The sequence below is a fragment of the Anopheles arabiensis genome, chromosome 2 (genome assembly GCF_016920715.1).
Source record: "Anopheles arabiensis isolate DONGOLA chromosome 2, AaraD3, whole genome shotgun sequence".
In the NCBI taxonomy this organism is placed as follows: Eukaryota; Metazoa; Arthropoda; class Insecta; order Diptera; family Culicidae; genus Anopheles; species Anopheles arabiensis.
Window position 1 is genome coordinate 65,132,537 of NC_053517.1, and position 20,813 is coordinate 65,153,349.

Consider the following 20,813-nt stretch of genomic DNA (forward strand, 5'->3'; position numbering starts at 1 on the left):
TTTTTTTTCTTTACGGATAACAAGACAGACGCTGTTCCCGTTGATTAGCTGCAGTGGCAGTATCGTTCAGAGGATTGGAATTTCAGGTCTCGCGTCATGCGACAGTTAGCGGCATTCATGTGACTACCTTATGGTCTGCGGTACATGCAATCCATCCATGTGCACACCTAGGATTAGTCTGCTTTAGGCTTAGTTTCCGTCATAGACTGATCATGTTGCTAGAAGTTTTTATTAATCGCTACATTTTTGCTTCTTTTTCCTGCTATGTCACACACAAACCAAGGTCGACATGTTCAAGAAGCGACAAATAAATAAAAAATAATTATAAATACGAAATGTTTAAAAGCAAAAAACAATGATACTTTTGTTAAAAAGGAACAAACTTGATGGGTATTTTTACATAATGAAAATTATCTACAAACCGTAAAGTAAAACATCAAATTAGCGTTTAGATTAAAGTTATCTTTGCATAGTTTTTGGCGCCCTGAATCTATATACCACAATCAACGACGACTATCGCAGCAGTAATGCATCGTAAACAATGCGGTGCTCAGCAAAATATTATGGCCTTTTTTATTACCACGGTTTGATACCATCCCATTCTTATCCAATATCCATCGATGAATCCATTATTAAGAAGATAACAATCCGGAACATCGCGTTCCGGCTACTTCGAGGCAAATATGAAACTACCAAACGTTGTACAGTCGGTATTGGGGTATGTGTGTCGATTGTGCTTGTGAGTTCAAGCCAGCATCAAGATGCAATAAAATCACATAAATTTCACATTCAACCCCGAACGACATGTAAAGAAGCAAAGAAAAAGCACAATCCGCACTGGTATTGTATTCGAATCATGCAAAATGTTCTCCTCCGTATGCTGTTCCACATCTTTCACATCATATTTGAAACAAAAAAGCAGCTTTTTGCTTTTTCTTTCGTGATTGATTTTTATCGATGTGAAGCATGCCGCTGAGACGCATTTCTACGTCGGAATGAAGATTGTTGAATGTGAAAGAAAAGCGCGCAAAGTGTACTACCAGTAATTACATTGCAATGACCAGCAGCCCGAAACCCAAAGGAACCCCGCTTATCGATAATAATTCGTAAAATTAACACCCAACTTTGTGCGCACAAAAAAAAACCCACGCCACCAAACGTTACATCCGTACTCCATCACCTTTTACCGCTCTGGTAGCAGCATTATGATTATGGTGATAAATTGCATCCTGGGCAAAGGCGACCATTTCCGAATTAATGGTCACTTTTTACGACGGTTACAAAGCAGCACATTACTCGCCAACCGTCGTCGTTTGTCGCTCATTGTGCTCGGTAAATTAGGGGATAACATAGACAATCCTAAGGTTCTTTTTTTTTTGTTTTGTGCTTTTCGACTTAAACCCGGATGATTTATTTCGTCGTCAAAACTTGCCTTTTCATGGTATCTATTTAACAGATGATAAGCTATAATAAACAACAAACATTTTTACATTACAGAGGATTGATAAGTTATAAACTTACATTACAAAACTGGTAAACACGGGATAGACTGGTTATAAAGTTTTAATTTCACTACCAACACCGAACTTGACCTAATTTGTCCATCGCATTCGAAGCAACGTGTAAATTGAAAGTATTTCACTATAGCCAACCTTAAAATTGATCAATGCGAAACATGAACAAAGAAAAGGTGCACCATAACCGCTGGCTTCTCGCATGGCCAGTAGAAAGGAGCGCTGTGTGCAAGAGAAAACTCACCCAACTTAAAAATCACCGTTCGTTCTAAATTGAACATAGTACAGAGTGAGACCACTGCAGAGGCCAAGCTAACCGATCTGGGTGAAAAGTTTGATGTCAAACTTGATATCTATCTGGCGGCACCCAAATGCACCCACCCTGAAACCGTTCGAGACGCTTTCATTGATCATCGCGTGGACGATTTTCGCTTTCGGCTTACGCGGATACTAAGACCTGTTTTCAATCAAACTTTCGTTGTCTTTCAATTACAATTTGATTATTCTTAAAATTAAACTACATTCAATGTTGTAAAATGAAGGACAATAGTAGTGTATTTAAGTTCTAAAATCACCACGTACAAAGAGCCATAACTCTCACTTAAAGTTTGGCATTTTATTCCATTCTATCGCGCTAAAACACTGAAAGTGAGTTTCAGTGTGTATGTATGCAACGATCCTGAGCAGCTGTAGGATCGTTTGAATGTTTTATGATCCGTTTTAAATCCGTACGTTCACCTCGTTTTAACACGATAGTACCGTAACGAAAGGTCAGCACTGAACTTGGACATTTTCAAATCGATTTACCTTTACGACGATCCGGACACCGGAGTACCGAGCCGAGCTCTCTGGTAGGCGTGAAAGTTTTGCCCTTCATTTTGGCCGTTGTCAATAATGATTCGCTTCTAAGGAAGTGGTCCGCGGTCGGCCACTGAGTCGCGGCCGCCGTTGGACGCGTTTGGGTGAGAGATTGCCGCCCATTTTGCCCGCGACCGTCTTCCGTGTGATTAAGGCGCCTTTTTTTTTTGGTCGACCCAAACCCTCTGCTGTGCAGTCTAGAAAGGTGAAATTTTATCACTTAAATTAGGAGGGATTACCTAAAATGATTCTCACTCATATAGTTTTTTTATGTCTGTGTGTGTGTGCTCATTTTAACATTCACGCCACATCGGCATTGTACTCCCCACAACTGCAGACTGCAAACGAGAGTGTCTCGGGACGTCCGTAACCTCTAGGCGGGCGGATGAAAACAACGAAATTACCGCTCCGCTAAACCGCTTTATTGTACGCCTAGACCTAGAGACAGCCTGACGCGAATTTCGAAAGGCTTTTAGTCTGCTCAGACACTGCCCATTGAAGCTCAATTTATTTTATCGCCTCCGTTTGTGAGGGCGATTGATTGAATTTTACGTGACGATCATGACGGTTAGCGATAGGTGGTACTTTGCAGGGCGAATTTCCAATGAAACGCTGGATTACCTATTAGCTTCATAAGCTGGATGAATAATAATTCTGAAATCATGATGAAAAATGCTCCAGTTTGTGCGACTCTGTAGCTGAAAGATTCTTAAAGATTTTGGGTTGAAGGCATTACATTTGTTAGTGCACTTTGGGGAAGTGCCTCAACTCTGCTTAGCTAATACTCGTTTGGATGTGTAACGTATAGATCATAAAGTATGAGTTAAGAAATTTCAATAACCATACATTGTGTGCTAGCCACAAAAAAGGACTACAAAGAGCCAGAATCTCCATCGCAACCTACACCAACCCACATAAGGAAAGTGTATTTATGGTGCAGCAATCCCAATGCTGTCCCTATACGCCGGGCGAATTCGTTTGCGATTCTTATGATTTACATAATACGCTTATACGCAGCCCAAGGGCTGGCAAAAGAGAGGGTCAATGTACGAAGGAAGGAGCGAAATCTTCCCAATTTCCTTCAAGCATTGGTCCGCTTCCATCTCCAGACCCTCGACACGTCGCTGTGAATAGTTTCGTCGGTGCCGAAAAATTTCGAATTGGTGACACAACACCAGCTATCGGAAAATACGACATTGCTTGGTGCACGCCGCCCAGATATGATCGTGTTTGCGAGTGCGTGTGTGTGTGTGTTTGTGTGCAAAATTACAAATGCGAAACGAAATGTTCAATATTCTGAGCTCGTTTATGCTTTGGCTCTTGTTTATGGTATGACCCCTGAGACAACGATGTGGGCTGCCACATCGGGCCCTTCGCTTGCGCTTCGGACTCACATGTGCGAGCTGTTTGCGAACATTGTGAACAAATTCGGGCGTAATTGACGGTTCAGCGCCACGACGTTCAAGATTCTATGCACAAGATGGAGGCACAACTCGCATAAGTCATTCGGTGATGCCACTTGCTCTGCACCACCTTCACCCTCATGGGAGCTGGTGTTGTTGAAGCGCCTCTGGCGAGGTCTTTCTTGACGTGTAGGAATTTCTGTGCGTGAGTGTATGGATTGGAATTTCGGTCGATTATTTAACAACCAGGGGTAACACACGGGGATGGACCAACCTACCCAACAAAACGGTACAGAACCGCAGAAATCTGAGCAGGATATTAGATACACACTCGTTCAAGATTAATATCGATTTGTTGACTGCTGCTGCTGCTGCTGCTGCTGCGGCCGTGCTCTGAGGTCTGCTCTCCTTCCTGATGATCCTTGTGTAGCACCAAACTAATCAAAAACGCCGGAGGTGGATCAGTTGAGTCGAGGCATAAAAATCGATTATCACACTAGGAACAGTATCCGGCTGTACTGAATGGGATATTTTTGGAGTAGACAGGAATGCGCTCAGTAGACGTTTGGCGTAAAGTGTAAACAACTATCCCTAAGACTTGCTAATACGGATACTTACTAGTTAACAATTTGCAAGAAGTGAATACAATATTTGTCGATTGTTATGCTCCATTCACAAATTTTCACATATTTTATTTGTGTTATATTATACTTTTAAAAGCTTTCAGACATTTTAAGACAATCATGTATAAACCTCAACAACGCAAATGCGTATCCTGCATTTAAAATCTCATAAAGAAACGCCCAAGAAACGTGAACTGACAGAAACATACAGAATAACGGTCAAGGTTGTAATTTCTCTAGATAATTCATTCATACCCTTTCGAGCGTTGTCACGATTTCTTCGTCCAATCTGGCTGAACGAAAGAGCCAACTAAGAAAAAAAGACGCTGTAATCGTGTATTTGCGTCACACGCACATACAAACACACATACATACAGCAACACGGATTCACAGGTCCCAGGCACGGTGCAGCGATTTCACAACCTTCGGGAATGGCAAAAAGGCCGGCAAATAATGGCAGATTCTAAGACGGTAAAAGATGAAATGTGTGTCAACGGCTGTGTGATTCCGTTGTTTATTTATGAGTGTCCCCACACACACACACATGCACGCGAGGTGTGTAATGCTAAAGTTTATGCTCGAACTTCAATGGAGGGGTAGAGAAAAAATATCCTCAGCAACGGGATGGGAACGTTGTACCAAGTGTGCAGTGAGTCTGTTGTTCTCTGTGCCGACCCGAAGCATGCCTTGAAAAGTAACTGGAATATAATCCTGTAAATATATCATTTGTGAGTCCTCTGTGCTTAAACATGGAGGCGCACTTAAGTTATCTTTTATTAATATTTGTGGTTTTTTTGTAATATTCTGTACAATAAAAATCCAACGATTCATAATATTATTCAAACTTACGTTGTGCAGCTAATTTGCTAAAAGCAGCTGACGGTGCTTTTCTGCCACCAACACCTTGAATCCTCAGTACAGACTACCCTACCTTTTTCGATTATTCTTCATTTATGAGCCCATCGCACCGATGGTCGCCAAAATCAACATCAACCAGTATGTCCGGATGCTCCTTTGTTCCGTATGGTGTGGTGGAAGCGTACCACATGCTAACACATGACGACAGAGGTTAGACTTTGTAAGACTTGTCGTTGTCATTTTGCTGGTGGTTTTATGTGCGAATCGGTTACCATGGCATTGCTAAGGTTACGGCCACTCTCGGCAGAAAGATGCAAAATGCTCGTCTGGCCGGAAACTCTCTCGAAAGCCGAAGGAAATGGAAAGCGAAAACGGAAAGATCTGAACATCGCCCAAAAGCTCAATAAATGATATTGAAACCACAGATCACCACACAAACCATAAACACACACACACACACCAGCGAGGGAACGGGTGAACGAACCCGGTCCTGTAATGTTTTGAAAAGAAGCCACAGTGCACAACAGTGCACAAGCAGCCGGAAGAGCCCCAAAAACCCATCTTACAAAACTTCTGAAGAAGATGCCATAAAAGTTTATAGCTTTTAGCAACATCGCCACACCACACACCATCCCGCCCGCCATGTACCGTGTTCATAAAACAAATATCAAAAACATACCAAGAGAGGGGTTGCTTGTCACACTTGGTGTAGGGGTTAAATTCCCTTTTCCTGATCTAATCTGCATTAGGGGCGTGAGTGTTGTTCGCCCCCCGATTTACCTTGTCCGCATCTTCGAAACTCTTTCGTAGTGCTACGGCTAGTGGCATCACTGTCGGGCACTACACGCGCACCATCAGCCGTGATTGGTGATACATGGTTTTCCGCTTTCTTCCATGAGGTCATTGTCGATTAGTACCACTGGGTCGGTGTTTGAAGGTGTGTGTGTGTTGTGATTTACTGTGCCAACTCTGCCGTCCACTGGGGCAAGCATCCAAATCGAATCTGACATTCGGTGGTTTATTTTCGCTCCATGCATAGCTTTAGATAGGCTTTACAGTTTACAGTCCGATTGATACCGACGATGAGTTTGATGTACGGTTGTTAAGTTCACGATCAAGGTCTAACGAACCAGGTTCGACCCTTTTTTTGCCCTTGTTTTATCACAGTGGTGGGAGATGGAAAAAGTTTGTAGCTTTCGGTTTCGGTTGTTTTACGAAAACTAGCCACAACTAACTAACTAGCTAGCTTGCTCGAGCCAAGCAAGTTCTTTGAAGAGAGCTTATTGTTCGTAATGCAATACTTGGTAGTGTGGGAAACGGAACCTCGGCTCGCTGCAATAGTAAACGGTCAAACATAGTCCAGACGATTCGGTAATTAAAAGAACATCATAACACGAATGCTGCCATAAACGGAGTCCAATTTAGAACGACTCGTTTAAAGTTTATGTTTGTTTTATTAACTAAAGAAGATCGATGAAACTGCGAACGTTACAACTTGATGGCAAGCCGACTTTAACGATGCTAATGAGCTTATTAACTTGGCTTTGACGAAAATTACTGCGACCCCGGCGGACTGTGAAATGCTTCCTATTTTTTATGGACTGCCCTGCTTCTATGGAACTCTGTCTGGAACTCGCTGGGCAATGCGTTTCGCATTGTCCCAGGGTTTCTATCGGGAAATAAATCGCTTCTGCATGATGCTTCTTGCTTCGCATGGCAAATTCACATATCGCATAACAGCATTATGCCGTGACGGTGTTGAAACTACGGCGGTTCTGGTGCGAGTGTGGCTCGATAACGACGACTGTCCAATTTTCTCTTATCTAATAACGTGTATAATTTAATAATGAATCAAAATGGATTGATGCGTACGCAAAGCTTCACTTTGCGTCGGCATGATGGTGTGTTGCGTAAAATAAAACTACCGCGATCTCGCTGCTATTCATGACGCGCACGCCGCGACAGGCACACAATAGCCGAAGACATTGTGCGTCTACGTACACCATGCTGTGCCCTGCCTACCCCCCCTTTTTGTGCACATCGTAAATGCCCTTTCAATCAAGAGCATAAATGTGTTTATGCTTTCTTCAACAACGAACCTCCCGCGGGCATAGCACATCGCTCCCTGGTTGCTAGTTCCTTTTGCTGGATGCATGTGGCAGTGGTAGTGGCAGTGATAGCACCGTACCATGTCGTCTTTTTAGCGTTTTGTCTGTACAAGAGTCAATTTGACTTTCCTGCTACGGGAGATGCCAAGCGCCAATGCGAATACTTTCGGTATGAAAACAAGATGCCACCTTCATCGGTCTTTGGCGTACATCCTTCTCTTCGCGTTGGTCGCTTTAGCACTTTTCCGGATTTCGCTTTAGCACAACAGAGCCGTGGTGTGCAAGCACTTTTCCGTCAGCAAACAAAATAGTGAGCGCTTAGCAAATTTTGCCACTGCCCAAAGCAATCCTTTCTCTTCCTAACCACGTGCCTGGCGCCATCCGCATTTAGCTTTCCGGGCGTCACTGGCGGCCCGGTTTTCGGACCAACCAGTTCTGCATGGAACGGCGGCTGTCGCCAACGACACCGGTGCGGATGATTGATATCTTCACTTGGCCTATGCGCAAAGCGGTCTCGATCGGTCACGTTTGATACTGTTTTGCTTGCGCTCATGGACAGTATGCCACGATATAAGATCTATTGATTTCCGTTTTCTACACCGGCCTGCCAAGTATATGATTTATAGTACGATTATGCTACAATGAATGCTTATGTACAGATTTTAAGCATAAAAAATATAAGTAAACATAATGCAAACTGTAAACGCATGACCATCTGATTGTATGCTTCCTTTCTATGCTCTCAATTTCAGAAAAACTTCTTTCCTCCGAAGGCCGCGAACTGCGACGGGTGCTATTTTCGTTGAAGCAAATCTTCCAAGAGGACAAAGACCTGGTGCACGGATTTGTTGCCCACGGGGGTCTCAACTGTCTGGTGCAGATAGGCAGCGAAGCGGATCAGAACTATCAGAACTACATTCTGCGAGCACTCGGACAGGTGATGCTCTACGTGGACGGTATGAACGGTGTGATGAAACATTCGCCGACCATCCAGTGGCTGTATTCGCTGATCGCGTCACGCTATCGGTTGGTGGTGAAGACAGCGCTCAAGCTGTTGCTTGTCTTTGTCGAGTACTGTGAGGGCAACTGCTACCTGCTCGTAAGCGCCATCCGATTCATGGATACGGCCCGCGGCGTTGTTCCGTGGAACAACATCATGCGGTAAGGCTATTCACTCAGCCAGAATACATAGGATATCGCTAACATCGGCGAACTTCCTTTTCTCTGTGGCTTAGGAGATTTTCGACGATTAATAATTGCTTCTTTTCACCCTCAATTTTCAGGCTTCTTAAAGACTACGAAAACGCTGATACCGAACTGTTGATCTACGCTACATCACTGATCAACAAAACTCTGTCGGGCTTGAGCGATCAGGACAGTTTCTACGACGAGAGTGACTTCCTGGAGCAGCAGGGCATGGAGGGCATCATCCAGCGATACATGTCCCGCCCAGGCACTGATCTCGATTTGCTCGATCAGCTGCAGTTGTACGAGAGCGTTCTGAGATTCGAGGACGGTGAGTGTGACGGTATACGCATACCGGATAACACTGTGCGCAAAACGCTTCGATACCGTTCCACTGGCAACGATACGACCGATCGACGGAAATCGCGTCGACATAGCACGGGAACGGCTCCACCCCAACCGCCTTCAGTTGCTCCACCACCTCCTCCACCACCTCCACCGATGCCAGCGTACACCATGTACTCGGCACCGCCCAGTGGTCCTCCACCACCACCGCCGCCCCCACTGCCTCCACCAGTGGTACCGGTACAGCTGTACGGAGGACTCCAGCTGCCCGGACAACGTCAACAGGATGAGGACAGTTCTAGCTCGGCTCACAGTGGTGATCACCTGCCCGGCAGTGGATATCACGATCCGTCCCGTGACACTACCGGAGTAACGCCCGGACTGCGACGACGTCGCGAACGAGCCGAGCGGCAAATGAACTTAATACGCGAACAGCAAGAACTCGGCCAATTCCCGAACGGCATTGTGCCAACCGGGGAAGATGGAAATAATGCAACCAATGGTAAGTTTACTTTGTCAACAAGTTAATTTCATTGGAGTTACGCTTCTAATATTTTTTATTGTGTGACAACTGTTCATTGCTCATTTGTTACTAACACACGTTTATTTGATGTATTTCTTGGCGCATGCGCTTGTTTGCTTTTACGTCTGTATGCGTGTGTTTATGCGTTATTGTGTGCAACGCTACTGGTCGTGTTCGATCGAGTAGGATATCACGCGGGGCATCGAAATGGTGCAAGCAACTATCGCAGACAGTCTGGCGGTACCGGACCTCTCACGAACTCGTCGCTGCTAGCACCGCCAACCATCCACGAAGAGGACAAACTTCAGTTACGTCTCAACGGCGGTCTAACCTCGTCTGTGATTTTGCATAAGCAACAACCCTCTAATCATATAGAACACACGAATGGCACCGGGCATGCTAATGGGTACGGTGCAGCCAACGCTACATCCCAACTGGACAGTGTTGAGTATCGCAATAGTCGCAATCTATTGCTCAAGAAGCATGGCACTAGCGGTGGCGTTAGTATGGCGCCTGTATCAATCTCCAACGGCACCGCCCCTGATCGTTATAAGGCAGATCTCAATGGAAATAGTGTTAGAAGTACACGCACCTGCACCGGCGTGTTGTCCGAACAGGACGACGAAAACAAAAGTCCCAACATTAAGACACAGATGATGGGGCTATCGGTTGCGTACGGGAAGCAGCTAGCAAACGGTAAGGATTCCTCCGACGCGAGCTACCATCGACGTTCTGCCACGAGCACGGCCTATGAACGGTCGAATGGTTCGTTGAATGGAGGCCACGTTGAGCCCAAGGGGCAAGATCTCCCACCGGTTCCAGGTAAGCCATTGTCATTAGAGCTAGTACTCGATGGAATGCTGCTATTAAGACTGTGCAGCATTAGAATTGCGTTATGTTGTGTGTAGACGATACTAATAGTTTCACTCCAAGCTAAAAGTATGCCAAATGTTTCAAATTCGTTCCTTTCTTTATCTCTCCCGCTTTCTTCCTTTTTTAGCAGAATCGGATAACGAAGATAAGAAGCTAATTCTACAGCTAAAGAAGGACCATACAGTGAAAGATTTGACCCAGAAGCTAAGCTGCCTACCGCTAAGCCCGCAAGAGGAGAAGCCTCAAAATCGAATCGGTGACATGTCCGGCCTGATTTCCAAAGCTAAGGAAGGGCTGGCTAAGAGCAAAAGCAACAAGGACATCTCTCGATCGCCCAGCGTCGACAATGACATCAAAAAGCTTGCCAACGGAGAACCGAAAAAGTCCGAAAACGAGCTCCACTGGGAAGAGATTGTGAAGAACATGACGCGCAAGCTGAGCCTGTGCGATCTGGACTTTACCGATCTCACCTCGGACGACGATAAGGATTTGCTGGCTCCGCGGGGCTTCGGTGGAGCTGTACCACCGCCGCCTCCTCCCAGCGGTATGCTGATGAACGGTATGCCCCCTCCACCGAGTATGATGCGCCCGCCACCGACCAACCTGGTACCGCTATCAGGCAGCATGATGAATGGAAACGGGCTGCCCCAACCGAACAGCTTGGACGGGTCGGCGGCCATTAAGAAAAACAAAAAGACTGTACGTTAAAAGGAGTACGTTAGAGGATGGACAGCTATTAAGAAAACTTCCGTTCTCTTGCTTTGCTCGCGTTTAGGTGAAACTGTTCTGGAAGGAGGTGCGTGACGATATGATTCCTGCCGTTATTCAGCGCACCATCTGGGATGAGTTGCCCGAAGCGATTGTAGACACGCAAAAGCTGGAGCATCTGTTCGAATCAAGAGCCAAAGATTTGATGACAAAGGTAAGCAGCTGGTGTGGCACAGGCATACACAGTCGGAGCGCGTCTCTCGTGTCGTCATCCCGTGTGGCCGAAGAAGAGAGCCTCACAGCTACTACTCACAGTACTACTAATGTACTACCAGTGTTTCATAACTCATCCGTTTCTGATTCTCTTTACCTTTCTCTTCTATCTCTCCATTCGCCGTTTCATGGTTCAAAATTTGTCACTACATCACTACATATCCACCATTTGTGCTACGCGCCAAATTCATTCGATTTCTCATGCCCTCCCCCGTGGATGAAATTGCTATGCGGCCGTTCTTACTTTTATTTGCACCCTTCATTTTGAGGGGTTTATCAACGGAACTACCACTGTATCCATCATATCCGTTCGTCGCTCGCGGTCATATACTCACCTTTGTCTTGTTTGCTGTATCTGAACTATTTTCCATCAAAACAAACCCACACACGATCAAAATATCCATCCTCGCCATTCACGTTTGTCTCTGTTTTGTCACCACACCATCATGACTAAATCTGTACGACCTAACCAGGAGGTGAGTGGTTCTGTAGTTTTTCCTACTCCATTGTTTCGGTGTCATGTGTGCGAAAGCTTTGTGCTGCATTTGCCTACATTTGCTTTTTGATGCGTTAGCGATAGACTTTTTAGTTTGCGTTTTCTCTGCTATGCTTAAAGCTTTACAGAAGTACATTATTGCTACAACACAATACGATATGGCTTTCCGAGGCTGTGCTTTAACATTGAACCGTTTAGACGTGCAACTTCCATTTCCCGAACGAAAAAAAACGAACATTTCAATCCTGTATTAATCCCATCTTATTTAACTTCACGACGGTAGACATCAATTCGACTAAATCCCATCTTAACGCCACATTTAATTTTTGACCATTTGAGATCCTCTTGCCGCTTGACGAAGGCAAGCGCATACGCCAAGCACGATGAACAGAGAATATGCATGTGTGTGTGTGTATTCTTTCTTTTTTGCATGAAACTCCCTCCCTTCTCATCCCATTTTGCTAACCCGCATGGGAAGGTTCTCGGATCCTTTTACCCCCTGTTATCCTTGTTTACTTTAAGCGCGTTGTTTTGTTCCAGGTTTTGCTAGTGGTGAGCTGCACACAGCTTTCCATCCGTTCGTTCGTTATCGTAATCCTCTTTGCTGCGTGTTTTTGTCCTTTTGCAATGATTCTCTATTTGATTTCCTCGTCTCAATTTTTGCTCACAGTGGCATTACTTTGGCAGCACAACACACTTTGCCTGCAGACGAATCTAAACGAAATCGATCTGTTTAATGTAGCAGAGCTCGGTTCGTCTTGCGTAGCTTCATTTCCAAGAAATGTTCGTTCGATAGTGCCCTCGTTCTTCCTTCCCTTTATCGTACTTCATTTCCTGCAGCATGATTTTCCACTTCCATAATGTCTATCTCTCAATTCACCTTCATTGTAGCAGTACCGGGAACACACACACACACCCTTCCGAAACCCTTAACAGGTAAAAGTTGCGTAAAATTTGGCTTCCCTTTTCTGCCATTTTCTCATATGCACACTGATATGGGGCAGGATCTGGCATTTGTTAAAAATAGATGAAAGTAAGCAGATGGGATGATAAAAGCTTTTTCAAGATGCAAGGTTGGTGAAAGGCATCATTTGTTAAGCGAGTGGGATCTACCTCAGCAAATTTGGAGCCGATTTGAGCTGATTTATCGCACCAGAAATCATCGACTGATTGGATAACCGATTTACTTAATCTCTGGAGTGCACTAGACACAGTTAGTAGTAGCAAAAAAATGGAAAGATGAATGTGAGACAGTTATTCAATCAATTTTTCCCCTCATTTATCTTTTTATTTTTCCGCCACAACGGAGGAATAAGTTACTAACGATTCCTGTACGGAAGTTGTGCCGGTCTTAACCCATGTTCCATCATTCGATTGAGATTTAATGTTCGGTTTTTCGTAAGAAACGTTTCCGGGATCATTTCACGGCACACAAGTTTGGCGCAACTTTTGTTCAACTTCATTTTTCTTGCACATTATGGAAGGATTCCTTGAGGGATTTCTTCAAGCAATGAGTTTTCTTTCGATGCCATGTCTAGACGGATAAAGTCTTACTACATCTTCACCTTACCTTTGCTGCTTTCATCATTGTCTCCAACGACCTTTCCCTACACTCATGCAGTTAATAGTAGTGCAGGAAGCTCTTACTCGAGTAGAACCCATTAGGTATTTCCTTTTCCTGCTATTTTGAAGAGCAACCATACGGTTTATGGAGAGTAAGAGTACAGTTCGTACAAGGCAGTAGGTTATAGTGGATGAAGGTTGTAAATTGCATTCGCGTTATAAATAGTGTTTGCATCAATGTTTCTCTCGACGAACCTCAACCTCAACTAAATGAATTGCTTCTGCCACACGTGAAGGTAGTTTCGTACTCGTTTGATATAACATAGATAAATAAACAGTCGATGTGAGTAGATAATTACAAAAAAAAAGTCATAAACCCCTTTAAAATTTCAACTATTTAAGCTTAATTTCACCATCCATCCAGTTCGCTTTATCACGTGCACTCGTCTCGTCACTATCTTCAGCCTACCCTAGCATGCCTTTTTATAGTTTAGTTTCCGGTACCGTGCCGCTTGTTTGCACTCATAAATATGCATGAACCTATTTTACATCTTATTTAGTTTCGCTAACTTGTCCTTCCACTCGTATTCCATCTTGTGTGTGTGTGTGAGTGTGTACGTGTTCGGAGACAGACAGCCACCGGTTGGCGTTCGCCAGTGTCGTGGCGCTCCGTCCTTCCGCACGACGGATAGGATAAAAAATTTAATAAAAACGTACCGTCCTTGCACTCCAACGTCGGGACGACCATTTAGTAAACCGTTGTTATCTGGTTCTACTTTTTTCTCTCTCTCTCTTTTTCTCTTTCTTGCTGACACCCTCTGTTTTCGGTGTCTTTTTTTGGTTACCTCGTCTACGCTCTCCCACCGCTCAACAACGTGATTATCAAATTGTCCATCCGTGCAGAAGCAACAGGAGCTAAACAAGAACAAGGAAATCATCGTCCTGGACCATAAGCGCTCGAACGCGATCAACATCGCCATGACGAAGCTGCCTCCCCCGAGAGCGATTAAGGCGGCCATTCTAAAGATGGACTCGACCGTCGTAACACGCGAAGGCATCGACAAGCTGCTGAACATGCTGCCCACCGACGAGGAGCGGTGCAAAATCCAGGAGGCACAGATGCTCAACCCAGAGCTGCCGCTCGGCACGGCCGAACAGTTTCTGCTGACCCTTTCCCTCCATCTCCGAGCTGGGGGCTCGGTTAAAGCTGTGGGCGTTCAAGCTGGACTTTGAAAACATCGAGAAGGAAATTGCCGAACCGCTGAACGATCTGAAGCAGGGCATCGAGCTGCTGAAATCGAACCTCACCTTCAAATGCATCCTGTCGACGCTGTTGAATATTGGCATCTTCCTGAACGGTGCACCGGTGAAGGGTTTCCAGATCGACTATCTGGCGAAGGTGCCCGAGGTGAAGGACACCGTGCACAAGCACTCGCTGCTGCACCATCTCTGCCACATGGTGATGGAATCGCAGGCCAACACCACCGACCTGTACTCGGAGATAGGGCCGATCACGCGCGCCTCCAAGGCGGACTTTAACGAGCTGGCTCACAACATCGTCTATCTGGAGACGGAGTGTAAGGCGTCCTGGGACCGGTTGAAGCTGATCGGCAAACACGATACCGCACCGCATCTCAAGCAGAAGCTGATTGATTTTCTGGCCGACTGTGCTGAACGGATTATCATCCTGGACATAGTACATCGACGGGTATTGAACAGGTAGGTCGAACAGGGGTGAAAGGGCTTTCCATTGCTGAAAGAATATTTGCTAATCGTTCTGTTGTTTTTTCGTTTTCGTTTGGCACCTGTAAAGGTATCGAAAGTTCCTGCTATGGCTCGGTGTACCCCAGCTACGAATCGCCGAATCACGGCCGAACGAATTCTGCCGGATTGTGTCCGAGTTTGCGCTCGAGTATCGAACAACGCGCGAACGGGTTCAGCAGCAGATCGAGAAGAAGGCCAACCATCGAGAGAGAAACAAGACTAGAGGCAAGCTGATTGTGGATGTTGCCAAGCTCAAAACGCAAGAGGACCGGGCGGATGACGAGCTGCGGTAAGCTTTCTTGCGCCATTGATGAAAGTAAAATCTCTTATTAAGTTGTCCTTTCTTTCCGTTAGCACGCTGCTTGGCACACCGACCAAGGGCCCCGGTGGAGATGAGGTGGAGATGAGCGGTACATTAACCTGGCGCCGGCGTCGCGGTGACGCGACAGCATCCCCCGTCACACTCATGAACTCGCACCCTACCGTACCCAGTCCGGGGCATAATTCCGTCTCGGTGATGGGCGGACGGGACGAAAGCTTCACCGATGGCGACGATGAGATACTGGAGTCGCTAGTGAAAACGGCCACCAAAACGGCCACCCCGCGGCCAATGCAAAGGGAGCGAAAACGTACGCGCCAGGCAGATCGGAAATCATGTAAGTTGCCGTTGGTAGCCACCGATTGGATGCGACCCATCCCTTCCCGAATCAAATATGTTTTATCATTTTTACAAGTCGTTTTTAATCTCACCACCGTGAGGTAGCCATTTCGGTGGAGCTCACTCATGTACACATGAAACAAACCCACAACAACAACAAAAAAACAGTAAAACAGCTAAAGCTAGAATACAATAACAAACTACACCATCCACTGCTTTCACCTTGTTGTAATATAATTCCCCTCTCGGTGAACAACAACATTGTGCCATTGTCTGCTCACAAACACCACCATCACCACCACCCGTTCGAGGACGAGTCTACCAGGTTTGACGGAATATTCTTCCATTTTTCCCCCCATTCTTCCCCGACTCTGCAGTCAAACGATCTAGAACGCGCGAAGGATTCACAATGGAACGCACCGGAAGCTCACCTCCCCTTTAACCGAGTGCAACTTGCAGCGTCTCCCCTCCTTTCTCGCTAGGGTTCCCGAACTATCCTTCCATCTCGAGCAGTAGATCGGCTTTGTGCTTATCTGTTAAGTGCCTCCACTACCGACTACCAACTGGAGAGACCTTTCCGCACACACACTTTCCATTCAGTATCGGTTCGCAATTATACATACCGGTGAATATTGCCTCAATGTGTTTTGTTCATGGTTTTGTTTTCTTCCGTTTGCTTCCGTTCGTGTCGCTCGTTTTGAGTTCGTTTTCAGTAACCCCTTGCTCCTATTTGTATTTTGTTTTTCCTTTTAAATTCATTCTTTTTTGGTTTATTTTTAACTAATTTTGTGTTTTTAATTAATTACCCTTGAGACCGCATATCTTGGCATGATGATAAAGTGTTTAAAGCGTACCATGGGCACTACTAGAGTCGCATTGTCTCACCAAAACTGGTTTTACTCAGACTAACTTGACAAGCGAAAGGCATGTGTGAATGCATGCATCGATGCACCGATCAGCATAAAAGTGCAAATCCATCCATTCCGTCTCCCTTCCCTTAAAACCATGGCAGGCATGCATCAACGACTGACAGTGCCATCGTTTTAGGGCCATCCTTGTCCCCCCTTCCCAATCGTATTTTGCATGGCAATTGTTCAAAGTGCCACAGTTTCGCATTCAACTCCCATTTTGCTTGAGCATGGCTGAAATTTTATCAAGCATTTAACATGTTTCACTTTTTTGATTTCATCTTTTTTTGCCACCCGTTTGTCTTCTGTCAACACTCTACCAAATGTCCGGGCCTGCCAATCATCATCATCATCATCATTATCGTCAACGTCACGGAATGCAACAACAACAACGACCAAAACCATATCAAACGCCACGCTGCGTAGTACGCCGCACGCTGAAGAACGGATTATCGGAGGAGGAAAAGCAACATGTAGCCTCGTTAATAAAAGGATATTGAATTCGGGCCGCATCATCACCCGCACCCAGCTGGAAACGGGCAGGCGAGGAACCGCGGGCGGATCGAAGGACATTTGCGCTGCGGGCTGAATCTATGTGATGGGTGTGCGTGTGCCTATGTTTGTGTGACTGAACGGCTGCTATGCCGCTGTACCGTGGACAAAGCGCTGCTTAGTGAGATGTTCCAAGATCGATACGCCTCTCCAGCACCAGCACTTTGTTCCGCTTGAAGTAATTCCAATGGGTGGGATCAATTCGAGAAGCTCACTGTTTCGCGAGCGTGAAACAGATCATTTTATATCACTATAACCAAAATGGAACCGAAACAAACTTAGCTAGGCCAAATAAGCAGATAGGCGGAACCGATTGGGATGCTTTTGGGATGCGCAAAAGAGAGTGAGAGAGAGAGAGAGAGAGAGAGAGAGAGAGAGAGCGATTAGAATAGAATTTGGTTGGCTATTTGGTCGGCCCAGCATTACACCAGAGGAGCTGCTTATAATTTGGGAGGGGAAAGGAGTGATCGTATTAAATAAAAGAATCTTACACCGACCATGTGATACGAAAAAGGGAAAAAGGGGATACTTTTAACCAACAGAAGACTCAATCCTTATGAAAATCAAAGATTAATGAAATGAGACGTTCGTGCAGCAGACCAACTATGCTAATAGCATTGGGTGTATAGAAAGAGAGAGAGAGAGAGAGAGAGAGAGAGAGGTGAAAAGAGAGAGGGAGAGTTTTAACTTACCTAGTAACTGATACAATAACTATTCAATGTAAACGACGGGCTCGAGATAGGTAGAGCTAATGTACCGAGCCGATGTGTATGCATTGACAAACAGCCGTTTTTAGTATTGCGAAATTCATATTGTGCATGCTAAGCGACATGTATAACAAGTATCTTCGGCCTGCCAACTATATCAATAAAATATCAACAATTTCAAAACATGTGTTAATCGATAGTGATCTTTTAAAAATATTTCACTTGGTTGAAATGTTGAGAAACACTGAAACGACTGGTAAGATGTAGTTCTGAAAGCTATAGGTATTTAACAATTAATGTAATAAAGATAATTATAGAACATGCAGATGTTGATCTACAAATAGATACTAAAACATTTTATGATGATTCTTGAAAAACAATAAATGAAATTAATATGATTGTAACAGCAATTTCAGGTTCAGAAGTTAGCTATTTCAATATTCCTTCTTAATTAATATACGTTTGTGTTTCCATGTATTATACATTCGTACGATTTATACATGCTTTTGTTAAGCGCCTTCTTTCTTAAGTATTACTAAGCATTACTATAAGCAATGCGGCAAAGCAGTCCCTCCTGAATAAATAAAATAACTAAGCATTACTACAGTAGTATGGTTATATGATGCATGATATTGCCAAAAAATAACTGATATTATACTATGAGCAACCATTTTATAGGCTTAGAATGTATAATCTCGACGAGGTACTGATAAGTTTTTTTTAGCTGTGTTACTTGTTATCACCCGAAAAACGCCATTCGGTTACTAAAAAAACGGGTAACATGACGTGTTAAACACGTTAAATGTATAATATATGTCTTACGCCACCAGCAAGTATGATCGTAAGTGACGCGTTATCTTCCCACCTCTCATGAGTAACGATATGAACGATGCAACCCAACAAACAACAAGTCAAAGGGTGTGACATGTAAAATTATATCACAGACAAATCAACGAAATGTAAACGTTGGCACACTTCCTGCTCGAGTGATCTCGCAATTGTTTACACAGTTTTACACGCAAATTTGCGCCGAACGAGGTTAATAAGAGTATGATGAAATGGTTATTCGTATAAATGGCACGACTGACGAAAGATGGTAGGTTGATAAACAGTATACTATAAAAAAACAATAATGTAAACTGTGGTCAATACATAACTAAGTAAATCGTTGCACAAAAAGAAAGGAATTTAGTTTTTAAAAATATATAATTAGAAGCTAAATAAAACAGTAAATCAATGAATAAATCAAAATAAATTAAAGTAAGAAACCACATAAATTAAGCAATTCAGCATAATAAAATAAAAAATAAGAATTCTTTAATATTGGACTTAATCTTAGAACTAAGATTAAACATAAAACAAAGAAAAAACATATTAATAGAAGTAATTCAAGTTAAAGTGACATAGAAAAAGAGGAAATATGAGATAATATTCGAATGAGAAAAATCTTCTTTCTCTCTGTCTCGTTATGCTTCTCTCTAAAGAGTACGTCCTCGCGACAGTAAGTAAAATCCGTGAGAGTATGAAGAAACATGAGTGGAAAAAAGAAGAATGCGAATGTATAGAATATACACAAAATAATGCACAACTTTTGAGGAAAAATACAAATTTGCTTCTTGTTTACCGACGCGAAGCAACATGTTAACAACAACATAAAACTATATTCAAAATGATATGAAGTATCCTACCATCACGCTAGTCACATCTAGAATGATCCATAAAGTGATGGTGAAAGCGAAATGAGTGTTCCATAAAACTAGAGAGCGGAAGTGTTGGCACTATCTATGCCGTCTTCTGCCGACATCATCTACTGACAACTAGCCACTATAACTGTCGCCCATAAGCTCCCGAAATGCTTCCCCTGCAGCTATGGGCCACAAATTATTTACGCTTCAACACAACTTACTTCCGGTTCGGGAGCTTCGACGGGTTAGACAATATTCTTGATTGCTGTAGTTCCCGTTCACAGCCTACACCAGCGTTTCTCGATGGCTTTGGCTACGGCTCATTGACCAAAACGTAAGCGAGCACCCTTAACTGTCCCACGTTGTCCCGGATGTTAAGAACGACACGCTCATCCTCCAATCATACCGAAGAAGACGACAGAAGCTTGAAGAAGCTTCGATTGTTCAGTGCAAAACCACCTAACACGTCGCTGAAGCATCTTGGCAGAAGCAACTTCAGTCCTGCGACAAGCCGACTGAAACATTATGCAATAAATCCTCCATCAACTGTAACCTCTGTTCCAAAGCCATCAGGGTGGAGCGTGTGCCCCCAAATGACGGTTAGACGCCACCCAACCAACAAGGGCAGGTGACTTTGGGTGACATTTTCGCACTTTCGCCTAACACCTACATTTCAGTTCAACCGAGGACCGAGATACTCATCACAGTGTGCTGTGCAAGTCGCTACGATACCGGTGCTTCCTGCTGTTGGCACCGATACGAATGCTCGTACATGGTCAGTCAGATATCATCGTCACATAATGCACGAGCATTGGAATGTGGAAGGAAATTAAACGTCAGCACAGGTGTACAGCTTCCCGGTTGAAGCCATTGGGCCAGGGACAAGGAAGCACGGGTAAAGGGTCTTTTGTTTTTTAACCCACCGGGGCGCGTTGCCCTTTTTACTCCGGTCCGTTGGCATAATTGTGTCATTGTTGTTGGAAAGTGCAATTTTCTTCTTTATCAAATGAACGCATCGCCACAATGGCCACAATCGTGCCTTCCGTGTATGTGTATGGTTGGAGCATGCGGTTGCTATGCTTGCTTTTCCCTGATTCGTTGTGCAACAGAGCTGTGTGCGTATTTGTTTTTCACTATCTATCGATCATGGACGGCAACACGCAGCCAGACAGAATCAGTGTTTGTGTTTGTGTGTTTAGTACTGATTTG

At 44.4% G+C, this 20,813-nt stretch overlaps 1 protein-coding gene across 1 annotated transcript in view; it reads left to right on the top strand.

Annotated features, from left to right (window-relative positions):
• Nucleotides 1-18,118, top strand: part of LOC120898209 (FH1/FH2 domain-containing protein 3-like) — a 33,280-nt gene extending 15,162 nt beyond the window's left edge. Inside the window, 10 exon segments of the mRNA XM_040303749.1 lie at nucleotides 8,117-8,525; nucleotides 8,648-9,396; nucleotides 9,604-10,239; nucleotides 10,418-10,989; nucleotides 11,066-11,212; nucleotides 14,234-14,506; nucleotides 14,508-15,049; nucleotides 15,144-15,383; nucleotides 15,449-15,750; nucleotides 17,087-18,118. Coding sequence (XP_040159683.1) covers nucleotides 8,117-8,525; nucleotides 8,648-9,396; nucleotides 9,604-10,239; nucleotides 10,418-10,989; nucleotides 11,066-11,212; nucleotides 14,234-14,506; nucleotides 14,508-15,049; nucleotides 15,144-15,383; nucleotides 15,449-15,750; nucleotides 17,087-17,160 — 3,944 coding nt within the window. The 3' untranslated portion in view covers nucleotides 17,161-18,118.
• The last annotated feature ends 2,695 nt before the right edge of the window (nucleotides 18,119-20,813 follow it).